The following is a 12596-nucleotide window of genomic DNA, read 5'->3' as shown; positions in this document are numbered from 1 at the left end:
GTTATTCAAATTTAATTATACATTTGTGATACAAGAAGTTATCTTTGCATGCCACTTGGCAACTTAACACTCTTTAATTGAGAACCTTCTTCACATGTACAATTGTTTATATTCTGCAGAGTTGCTTTGCACCTTACAACATCTTGGCAAGGCTTCTGGGATGTCCAGTAAAGTGTTAAATCCTGCTGGCACCAGAAGCTATGTAACAAAGAATCCCAGCTGCTTTATGGTTTGATTTCTTTCGAACTAATGTCTAAAGTGAAGAGAAAGGTGAAATAATATTTTCAGTAGCAGGACAATAGATTTAGAAGCACAACCCCCACTCTGAGATGATGTTAGTATGGAGAGGATTGAGCTGGGGATGCTCTGCTCCCACGCCCTACACATTTAGGAGATACAGCCCTGCTCCTCTCTGCCTGGCTTCTCTAAAGCCTTGTGGGAGGACAGGCAGAGGAAAGGCAAAAGAGCTTTGTCTACATTTCCTTCTGTGCCTTCTCTCCATCTCTGAAATGATTTAGAGAGGAATTCATAAAATGTAGAAGTAATGGCCCTGTATTTCTACCCACATAAGCAGAGAAATTACCTTTAATTTTAAAGGTCATTCTAAGTCCTTCCCTTGAAACTGTGTGAATGATATTGCTCCATGTATATAGGAAGGTGAAATAAAATGCTGACTTCACCAGCCTTACTTCATTGCCTTTGAATAGCTTACTTTTAACACTCTATTGAAAGTTCTCTTTCTTCTTTTCTTGCTTCTTTTTTTTCTTTTTTAAACGAAATAATTTCAGAGTCTTGTAGTAGATGTTTCTGTAAAGGTGAATTGCAGTGACCATTATGTGACTTATAATGAGAAATTTCTATTCTTGGGAAAAAAGCTCCACTGAGGCAAATACATTCTGAAGCATATAATCTAGTTATACAAGTTATGGTGTGTGCCCACCATTTGTTCATCCAAGCTTTACATTTTCCTTACATTCCTGCCTGAAAACTGAGCTATAAGTATAGCTATAAAAATTATAAGGAAAAAACCACAAACAAACCAAAACCAAAACTAAACAAAAACCAAACAAAAACCCCAAAACAAAACAGCAAAAAAACCCATAAAATTTTACTGCTCTCAAAGTTAAAAAGATACATTTTGTTTCCTCTCACTTTAATGAGGGCTGTCTTTTCTGCTTTTCCAGGTAAAACACAAGTTATGGGTGAAATCAAGATTGCGTTAAAGAAGGAAATGAAGACAGATGGAGAGCAATTGATAGTAGAAATCCTTCAGTGCAGGAACATCACATACAAATTTAAATCTCCAGATCATCTTCCAGGTATCACTAAGTAAACAGCTTCATGATATTTTGAAAACATTAAGTAGGTTGTATCTTGTCATTTAACATCATCACTAAAATGGAAAATAAAATTGATTCTTTGCCAGGATGACATATTCTACAAGATTCTTTTTGAATTACTTATTTTCTCCTATGACCAATTTTAATGAAAGTAAAAGCATTTTCTAGAAGGAAATTAACTCTCAGAAGTTAATCTTCTTTTTAATTTACTTTTTATTTTTAAAAATTAATCCATTTTTAACTTTAGTAAAAATTATAAATCCTTAGGTAATAAAAGAACAGATATAATTAGTAGAGCATTGTATTTTTGTGAAAAAGCTTTTTAAAAACAAAAATCTCATGTTCATAATGATATTTTCACACAAAGACAAAGATATCAAGGGTTTTTTTCCCTTCAATGACAGTATTATAAACTCAAAGTAATTCCTTTGGATTTAGTGGGATGGGATGTGGGATTCACATTTTACACCATGTGAGTGAGAACAGAATATGACTTTGTAGAATATAATTTTTTCACAGAAATTCCCCTCTGCTGAAATCATTAGCAACAAAGATGATTTAAAAGCTCCTGTATTTAACTCATTGAACTATTTTTCCCCAGACCTGTATGTGAAGCTGTATGTTGTCAATATCTCGACCCAAAAGAGAGTAATCAAGAAGAAAACCCGGGTATGCAGGCATGACCGAGAGCCTTCGTTCAATGAAACATTTAGATTTAGCTTGAGTCCTGCTGGGCATTCTCTTCAGGTAATTCTGCATTTTATTAAATCCTAATTTTTGATGTTGTGTGTGCTGTGCTATGGGCATTTGAGCTCAATCTACTACCTCAGTTGTTTGCTGAAAAGAAAAAACTACAAATAAATTAACACAGTTATATAATAATGAAAATATCAAGCTAGAGGAGACATTAAAAGATGGATTACTCCATCACACCACACTGAGGAAGGGTATTTATAGATCAGGCCTGAAAATTTTAGGATTGATTTGTTCTTAAAATCCCCCAGAGAAGGGAGTTATACATGCCTTCCAAGAATAGTTTTCTATGTATTTAGACATTTTAGTGCAATATCAAAATCAAATATGTCATATTTTTAATCTAAGCTCACTTATCCTTAAGTATCCTCACAAAGTACAGAGGAAAACTGATTTGCCTTCTTTATAATAAAAAACCATAGGGTTTACAGTGGAAGGCTATTATCTTACCTCTCCTCTCTATTTTCCAGGCTGAGTCAACCAAATTTCTTTGCTATGTCCTTTTGCCTAAATGCTTAATCATTTTATCATTCTCTCAATTTCTCCAACCTCTTTAAAAGTTGTGATACCTAGAATTTGACACAATAGTCATAATCTCAGATGCTGAGAATTACTGATTGTGCCCAGCCAGATATTCTCTGGTATATTTGTAATGGATTTGACTTTCCGTCAGTCTGTGACACATCAAATCATGCATGGAACTGGTTCAGGAATAGTCCCCCTCCTGTGTTTCAGTTGCTTAGACAGATTTGGTCATATGGCCAGATCTGGATTTTTTTAGACAGGCTGGATTCAGTTCCTCTACCTTCGTTTATTTTCACATTAGGAAATAACAAGTATAAGCCATACATTCAGACTTCCACCAGTCAGTGGAGGGGGATGAGCAATTCAAGAAGTATCTGCATGCAACTCTGTCTCAAAAAGTCACTGGAAGGCATTGTTGGGCATTTCAGCATCCAGTTAATGAACCTTTAAATCTCTCAGACCAACCTGAATAAGACAGCTATATTTTGGTGATTTAAGTTAGTCTGGATTATCTAAGTGCCAACATTATGCTTATTGATTATATCATTAACATTACAAATGGATGTTACTTACAAAACAAGACCCCCTAAAAAGCAGATACTGTTTTTCCTGTGTTAAGGTGTCCTAATATCTTATTGTTTCAATAAACTAAAGAAAAGGCTGTTTAAGAATTGACATTTTCTGGGAAAAGATAAAATGCCAAAGTTTAAGAGCTCCTGTAAAAAATTTGCTTCCAGTGGGGGTTTGAAGAGGAAACCACATATAGGGTAGACCAGTAAAGAAAAATTCACAGAGTCCTATGGAAAAATAATCCATGAGGTTTTAAGGAGGGAGATAGTGAGTGACACATCCATAAGAACAGTTATCCTGAGACTTGACATTTCCTCTGGAACTCTGTGATATAAAGACAAGAGGGAATGAGAGGAGATCTCTTTGTGTTCTTTAACATGGTCCTGAGGGGAAGCAGAAGGGCAGGCACTGATCTGTTCACTGCTGTCACCCATGGCAGGACTCAAGGGAACAGCCTGAAGCAGCCAGGGAGGTTTAGGTTGTACACCAGGAGAAATTTTTCCACTCAGAGGGTGGCTGGGCACTGGAGCAGGTTACCAGGGAAGTGGTCAGAGCACCAAGCCTGACAGAGTTCAAGAAATATTTGGACAACACTCTCAGGCACATGGTGCAATTATTGGGGTGCCCTGCAGAGGGTCAGGAGTTTGACTCAACCATCCTGATTGATGTCTTTAAACTCAGTATATTCTAAAATTTTATGATTTTATGATATGTGCTGATGCTGCATACCAGAACTAAGAGAATGAAGGCCATAAAAATATCCTGTAAAATTATAAAGGAAAAAGTTTAAAACAAAGAAAAAGCATTTCTGCTTCATGAGAATTGGAGTTTGAGCTGTAAAATGTATTACCTTTATATATTGTAAGCACTAAATAATTTCAGAGAAAAAGTACCTGGAAAAAATTATAGGAGAAATTTACAGATGAAAGACATCAAATTCTGTTAAATACAAACTTACTGCCTGTGAGTCAGGATGGTCCACAGAGCTTAGTAGGTATTTTGAATGAGTGTAACTACTTAACTGCTTTGTCCTTATATTCTACCTTATACACTACCCTCTTCACTTCTGCAAGCAAAATATTTTTTTTTTTGGAGAGAGCTTGAATCTGACTCAATGAATCTGTTTTTATGTGCTCTTCAAGCTCAACAGTCTATTTGTTCCCATGGCAAAGCATGAAGCTGAATTACTTGAATGCTGAATTTGAGTGATGAACATTTAGGGCCAAAGAGATGGACACAGTCCAAAGAGACTTAGGGGAGAGAGGAATTAAACAACCCAGAATTTATAGAACAAAAATGGAACTGGAAGATGATGGGAGAAAATAAGATCAGAGGGAGGGAGTAAGATGAGATCAAACATGATAATAATGAAAGGTACAATGTAAAGAGTGATGAGAATCAACCAGAGGCAGAAATTAAGACAAGGGACTGCAGTCTAAAAATCAGCAGCAAGAGCTGTGAATATTCACCATAAAAATGAATCCATGGGCTGTTGAGGAAAAAGAAAAAAAGAAAAAAATTAAGAAAGGCTTGAATTGTCTGGTACAGAGTATTGGGAATAAATAAGAAACAAAACCCCTGGGTCTTAAAAACTAAGACTAGCTGATCCAGGATAACAAGACTGAAATTTAAGTCCTGGAACGCAAAGGAAACAAGGATGAGAGACAGACAGGCTAGAGAATAAAGATCCTAGGGATCCATCTGGGAGGAGTAAGGAGAAGGAATAAGGACAGAACCAATGAAAAATTGGATAAATTTTTTTCAGTCCCAAAACTGCTAATTGTCTCAGAATGAAAACATTCTGTGGAAAACATTTTGGCAGTTTTCAGACAGGCACTCTCCTCAGCCCCTGGCATTTTTTTCCTCGCTTCTCTGATTTCCCTGTTCCTTGGCAACTCACCTGGGACCCTTCTGGAAAGCACTAAGCTTCTGGCTCCTGGCTCACTGCAATTAGAAATACATAATGTCCTATGCAAGGATAATCAGAAAAACCCAGAAAAACAAATTTCACAGATGTTCTGGTTTGGCTTTCCAGCTTCTGGGCAGTCCCTTCTTCAGCAAACACCAAAACTAGGTACCTAGAAAGACATCAGCAGTGGAACAGGCTGCCTATTTTCCTCAAGAATACATTTTCTGAAGAATGGAATTTCCTATAGTTCAATGCCTAAGAGTTTTCCCTTCTCAAACCTTTTGGCTAGTAGCCATTAGGTATCTAAACTGTCCATGTTGTCAATTGATATCAAAACTGGACAAGGAAGTAGGAAGCCTTCTCAGAAAAACATTTGCAAATTGCTTCCCTTTTGAAATTTATTTTAAACTTTATTTGTAAAGTAAAGTTTGCATTTTTTACATTGCTTTCCAAATCAGAATGGAAACTTTTCAAAAATTGTGAAGTTCTTGATTACAGGAAATTCTAGTTCTTCTACAGACCTGTTACATTTCTACTGCCATGTTGTTTCAGCAGAGTACAAAACCCCTGTGTTCTGTCATTTTTCTTCTAGCATAGATCTTTGAAACCCTGCAACAAAATGCTCATTTTTCTCTCTTGCTGGTTGACATGGAGAGTGACAGCCTCCTCCCATTATCAGTGACTTCCTTTGCCTGTTGCTTGTTGAGGTCTGCTCAGTAACTGAATATTACAAACCTGCTGCTAATTCTGCCATGGAGATACAAATCTTCCTTATTTCTTTCTCTTTTTGAAAAACTTAGGAAATTAAAAAAAAAAAAAAGAAAGAAACAAAACCAAAAAATCTCCCACACTGTACTTGTTAATTCAGTTACTTAAGAATTAATAAATGCTAAATTTTTTTCTGAATATGTAACTATAAGTCATGCCATGAATTATACATATTATCAAATGCATTTTCTTAGAAACATGTATAATGAACCTATAGATTCACAGATTTGCAGAATGAGACAAGCCCTTCAGAAAAGTGTATTGTTTGCATGGCACAAGCCTCTTTGGCTGGAAAATATGTACTTGGATGACATTTCACAGAAAGCCTTGTACATCCAGTCTGCATCAGACCTCCACAGACTTAACAGGAGCTGCTATTCACTTGTACAAAGCTTTATCTTGTAACTTAAAACTTGACCTTATGCTCATCTTTGGTAACCAGCAGGTGAACAAATTGCTCATTAACATTCAAGATTGTCATCTTCTAATTGCTATGCCCCATGATAAGGAAATAGAAGCAGGAGAAGATTCAATTTTCACAGTGCTTTCTGTGAAGGGAAAGGTAACTCTGAAAAGTGATGGTCAATGTTTATTTTCTGTGCATAGCATATTTGAGCTCAATATCCTGAATCTTTCATGTTTTGCTAGTATTATGTTACTCTGGACATTGGTGATGATGATAATCATTATTATTTTCACAGATTCTGCTTGTCTCCAATGGAGGGAAGTTTATGAAAAAGACACTGATTGGGGAAGCTTATATCTGGCTTGACAAAGTGGATCTAAGGAAAAGAATAGTAAACTGGCACAAACTGTTGGTCAGCTCCACACAAACACACTGAGCAGAGCTGTCTGCTTAGGGCACAAAACATGCAGAGTCTGCTCTAAACAGAATCACTTCAAGAATATAGTTTGATATCATTGTGTTTAGCTAGTCTTTCAGATTACAAAGTAGAAAAGAGCAGTCTCTGGGCTACAAAGCACACTTAAATGAGGGCTAGTACACTTATTTTTGCTGCAAAACACAGCAAAAGGAGAAGAAAATCTGGGCCCAGAAGTTAAAGTGAGGCTGTTTGAAACGAAGACTGGTAAGAGGGCTCCATGTTGTTGGACTCTTTGTGAAGAGAGGAAGTGTGAAGGAAATGAAGGAGGCTGGAGGCAGGCGCTGACGCAGAGCTCAGCTGCAGCTGGAGGAGTGTGATGGGAAGTGCAGTCTGGTTTTCTGTGCAACCAGAAGGAAATCATTTTATGCAAAACCACCTAGGGTGACTGACTTTCCAAAATCTCACTTATTGAAAGTGTAAAACTTGCTCCTCTGCACCTTAGGATCTCTGATAATTTGCTGTAGTGAGATTACGCCACTTGACACAAACTGCAAGGTGTTTGCAAGAGTGGTAATGTTATTTTACATTACTTATTTCCTTCTTTCTTTTTTCCTTCAAAAACTAGGCTGTGGAGAATCAGATCTGATTGTTTCATTTGTTTCTGTGTGTTAACAATGGATATAAACCACTCTCCTAAAATGTGATGAATAAAATTATATAAATGGTCTATAATTTGGGATGTGGTTATAACGAGTAAGGACAGGTTAGAAACTACACTACATCAGAAAGATAAAATGCTGTTTCAATGTCAGTGACACAGTTTTTCACCCCACCCTTTGAGTCAGAAGGTCTGAATCAGTTTGAGATTGAAGGGACTTAAGCACTGGGACTGATGCAGTTATTTCAACCCGTCCTCACATTTTTCAGCAACCAATCTTGCTCTGAAACTGTAGAAAGACAATGAATTTTAGGCTATTTTGTGGCACTTGGGAGCAGCAGCCCCACCATGCCAACAGTGACCCTCTCAATGCAGGGTCTGTATCAACACTAGTGACGCATTTGGAATCTAAGGGGAAGGGACAGCAGGGCAGCTCCTGACTGGATGCTGCTGCATCAGAATGAAAAATATCCTCTTGCTATCTCAGGTGAATGTCTGAGCATAATCCACTCAACAGCATGGCTTCTTGGTGAGGAAAGAAATAAATAAGAAGGTAACTTGCAACTTTTAAGTCTGTGTCAGCACTTCCAAGCATCAAGTCCCTTTTTCAAGGGTCTGAAGCCAAGCGGTTCGCTCACTTGGGAAGAAACTACTGCCTGCCATGGCTTAGGCTGGCTGCTGTATTTTCCCTTGTGGCATGTTTGAAGAAAGGAGAGCTTTTTCTCTCATTCCTAAAAGTATGGCAAGTTTTTTAAAACCCAAGAATCAATGGTACCAACTCCCATGTTACTCAGAAGTCATTTAATATTTCACAGCTTCAATAAAAAGTAGTTTCCCTGGAAATATGATCTCATGACCTTTGCATACTTAAAAAGAAAATTAAAAAATTTCTGCATGTCAGACATTTCTTTTTCTGGCCCATAAAAGACTTTCCAATTTTCATTATATTATTTGATGTACATCGTCTTATATTTTCTGGATATATGTAGTACATTTCCACAGGTTGTGCAAGACCAGCTGAAAATATTCTTCTGGAAATATTATATGCTTAAAAAAAAAAAAAAAGAGGGAATATAAAGCTTAGGTTATTAAGCAACTGAGCAACTGGATTGACTGTGAAAAAGCTACACTATTTAATCTGGTAACACTTCCCACATAGATTTTTTGGTTTATGTTTATCAACTTAAAATATCAGCATGGAACAGGAATATGAGAAGAAACATACAAATTATATTGTTACACACACCAAGGAAACTCCTGTTGTTCATAACCTGCTGGTAGCCTGCTTAACTTGCAAGCAGAGCAATCTTACCAAAATCTTATTAGCTGTCTTAAAAACACAACATCACTTACAGTGGGAGTAGGGTGTGTGCTTTAATGTTGAATTTTATGCTTTCACCAGTAAACGTATACCCTACCTCTCATATATTTTAAGAACAGTCCTCTAGAGTTATTGTAAAAATTCTATGTTTTGATGTTGTATCTGTTTTTATAAGAAAATTCTTCAAAGAAAAAATCCCCGACTGAAACAAAAAATCCTGTGTGGATACATTTGACATAAGTGTTGCTCTCTTGGTGGGTTATCTTGCATTCCTGATGACTGTACTGTGTTCCTACTTTGAAAAAAAAGATCTGCAAAAAAAAAAAAAAAATCTGTGTGAAGTGCAAGCCACGAGGTGTGCAATTTTGTGCAAACTGCTGGTGATTTTGCTCTTGCTAAGATTTGCTACAAAGGCAGCAAGTGGCACTGGTAGTTGCTATGGAGATTTCTGAGAGGAAGGAGCAGTCTGTGGCTGCCTGTAACCATCATCTGTGACTGAGAACGTGGCCGGGCGTGCTTTGCTCTCACACCCCTACAAATGTGCCCAATATTTTATTCAATGCTTTTGTTGAGTGAGGCTGGAGGGGGACAGCTGCCTTTGAGGCTAATCAGCTGTCGGACACTGGTTTAATTCAAGCATCTTTGGTTCTCTGAACAACACCCAGAAATGTTTCTGCATGTTGAAATGGCAGTTTTGGAACACAAAACTGTCATGGAACACAAAGAGTGGAGTTTGTGAGCTCTGCCTTGGCCAGCTGCAGCAGGGATGGGCTCCTTTGGGGTGGGCGTGTGTCACACCTGGGCACACACACTCGGCTTTCTGAGGCAGCAGCATGCAGAGGTCAGAGAATGCCACCAAAGTGTGCCAAGTTCCTTTTTTCGACCAAATTTCTAGGTTGTACTGAAATCACTCTATGCAACACAGGTTCATGTTTGAATGCATAGTTTCTTTTTTTGTTGTTTGTTTGTTTGTTTGATGAATGAAGTCAGGAAAAACTCTCATGACAATGTTTTTAAAAAAAAACAATCAAACAAGGACTATCAGTATTTTTTTACTGTTTTTGTATATATCTCAGTATTTTTTTCTTTTTCCTCATTAATTTTTGTTTATTTTATCTGGCCAAATGTGCTTAGACGTGGTAACAGCTTTTATCATTTCTGAGTGATTGATTATTAATGAGTTCACATATTTCTATGATTGCTTTGAAGATACATATTGCAGGGAGGCAATAGCAGAGGCATTTAACTCTTTTGATTCATAAATCTTCTGAGAAAACAGAAATTGAAGCTGCTTCTTAGTTCAAGCCTTGTAGAGTGGAAACAAGCTGAAAAATGAGCAAAAGCACAGTGTGTGTGTTTACAAATGACAGGGATTTATAACTTTATCATTGTTATTAGTATGCATAAAATGAGCAGCAAACAGCCATTTTTTTTTCCAGTTTAAAACACGACATGAGAGTTACTATGATGAATGTTGAGCTAGTTCTTTATCATTACACTTTAAAGGGATAGTATCCAGGGGCAATGAGTGTTGCTTCTTTATTATTACCCACAGTTTTACATTACATGGATCCTGTATGGAAAAACCAAAAACCAGTTTAAGTCAGTCACAACCAATCTGCTGACTTGAACTGGCTTTAAATCAAGGCCTAGGAAATATTTGAGTTATTTTTCTGGATGCTGGATGTTTGCATGGCTACATTGTGGGATATGGTAGCTGGTAACCAGCTGATATTGATTCATACTTTGAGAATGATGATGAAGAAAAAGAAGACATCTATTATATTGTAAGCTAGTGTGAGCCCAATAGAGATTATTTAATTAGGATTTAGTTTCATGGAGATATCATAAAGATGTTAATAGTATTTTTTTAAATTATTATTTGAATCATAACTGACACTATTTTTAACTAGTTTATTTTCATTGCTATGATGTTGAATGTCCCAGATTCATTATTTGAGTATATATCTAGATATGTACATACCTATGTGAATAGCAGAGAAAATTTGTGTGAGTGTAACTTATAAAGGTAATTAAACAGAGAGGAAATTTAGCATAAGTATCCACCTACATTATATTTAAACACTAGTCCTACATGCCCTGTGAATTTTCTGTACACCTGGCATGTAGGATGAATTGCTCTTTATAAATACATATTGCCTTTAGAAGGAAAATAGGAAGAATAAGTGACCGGATACTCTCTCTTTAAACCATAAGAAACATTTTAATGTTTTCTATATGTTCTGTTTTATTCTTTTGAAAAAAATTAATAAGCAAATATATTGATGAGCTCAAAAGTTATAATATATATAGATATCCATAATTAAAACGAGATGATTTGATGAGAGTCATTTTCTTAATTTGTTACCCTGTAAATAAATATACATTTTTGTAAAACAAACTGAGTTTAAATTATTAACTCCATTTGACATCCAAGCATGTGAGTGTGTCCTTATTTGATTGTATCTTATAGATGTTCAGTGATGTGCTCAGGTGCTCAACAATGGCTGACTAAAGTGTGTGCTGTCATGCTACAGACAACATGTACAGCAGGCACAATGTTTAAAAAAATCCAAAAAACACCAAAAAAAAAAACCCTGCAAAAAAAAACAACAAAAAAAGAAGAATAGTCCTTGGGCAAATGTAATGTTTCCACAGTGAATGTTGCATGCATAGGTGGTGGTTTGTTGATATTCATTTCGTTTTGAATTTTTTTTATTTTTCATTTTGCTTCCAGAACCATCAGAAAAAATGAAAACAAAACAGACTTGTTCTAAAAGTTGTAAAAACTGAAACAAAAGCAGTATGAGATTGTATAAAAATGCTTGTAAATCTGTCCCAGTTTTCACTTTATGTATAAATCCATGCCATGGTTTTGTGATTGTATACAGGATGTATCTTGAGAACTTATGCAAATTGTGCTCTATAAAGGCTGTTATCCCAGTCTGACAAATAAATATTTAAAATATGTGGTTTGGGTTCTTTTTCCTCATTAACATGCAAACCTATTTTGCTGGTTTATATTTCCCATTTGTTGACCACAGTGGTTTTATGGTGCTGCTGTGCACATTGTCTATACTCTTCTGTCCTATTTCAGCATTAGCAAACCTCCCAGGGTATAACTCATCTCCCACACTTCATTTTGAAATAAAGAATGGTTGGTTCATCAGAGCTTTGTTCCAAACAAGTCAGAACCAGAATCACGTTCAGCTTATTGATATCTTCATACACTTTCACCTCTGGCATTGTATATAGGCAACAAATATATGTGCACACAGCAGCACAGTTTAGGAATATCCAGGGGTTTGTCTCCTCAATGTGAAGAAAAGATGAATTAAAAATGTAGCTATACTCTGTATCCTTGTATGTCCCTGATGGAGACATAACAAGAAAGAATATGATAAACCCTAGAAGGATTTTCTCTGGCTCTTTCCTCCACCAGAAATGTTTCCAGGAACAATATATTTTAGACTTTGCTATAATAAAAAAGAAATAATTTTCTTTAAGAAATCATTTTTTGTAGTACTGAATTTTACCTGACTAGTGTAACATTTGCGGTGCTTTTCCACTGAGACTGTATTTTTGAGCCATGTCTAGATCTATATTCATTATATTTGCACAGTGTCCCTATTTGATAGAAATAATTTAAAAACCTCCAAACATGCCCCCCGAGTGAAATAAATTGTTTTATTCTGGCACCAGAACATATAGACTAGAATTATTTTCTGTGAGTTGATGCATTTTTCTCAGAAATTAATGTAATGAGAAATAGACAAGAACTTTGAGGATGCCTCAAGAGCAGAGGTGCCCTTTTTCACACTACAGCACTGACAGAGGCTGACTTTTGTTAATGCCCATCAGGAAAGAAACTCAGCTTCCCAGAGCCTGCCTCAATCACTAAGGTATGAGTTCAAGGCACTTTGGGTGC

General features: G+C 36.3%; 1 protein-coding gene across 5 annotated transcripts in view; it reads left to right on the top strand.

Annotated features, from left to right (window-relative positions):
- PCLO (piccolo presynaptic cytomatrix protein) overlaps positions 1 to 11638 on the top strand; it is a 326044-nt gene extending 314406 nt beyond the window's left edge. For all 5 annotated transcript variants that reach the window (XM_064702961.1, XM_064702964.1, XM_064702962.1 and 2 more), the window contains 3 exons: positions 1185 to 1319; positions 1942 to 2087; positions 6567 to 11638. In XM_064702961.1, the coding sequence (XP_064559031.1) occupies positions 1185 to 1319; positions 1942 to 2087; positions 6567 to 6707 (422 nt within the window). In that variant the 3' untranslated portion in view covers positions 6708 to 11638. The remainder of the gene's footprint in view (positions 1 to 1184; positions 1320 to 1941; positions 2088 to 6566) is intronic.
- The last annotated feature ends 958 nt before the right edge of the window (positions 11639 to 12596 follow it).

Source organism: Zonotrichia leucophrys, chromosome 1A, assembly GCF_028769735.1.
Source record: "Zonotrichia leucophrys gambelii isolate GWCS_2022_RI chromosome 1A, RI_Zleu_2.0, whole genome shotgun sequence".
NCBI classification, from domain to species: Eukaryota; Metazoa; Chordata; class Aves; order Passeriformes; family Passerellidae; genus Zonotrichia; species Zonotrichia leucophrys.
This window is presented reverse-complemented; position numbering and strand designations above follow the sequence as displayed.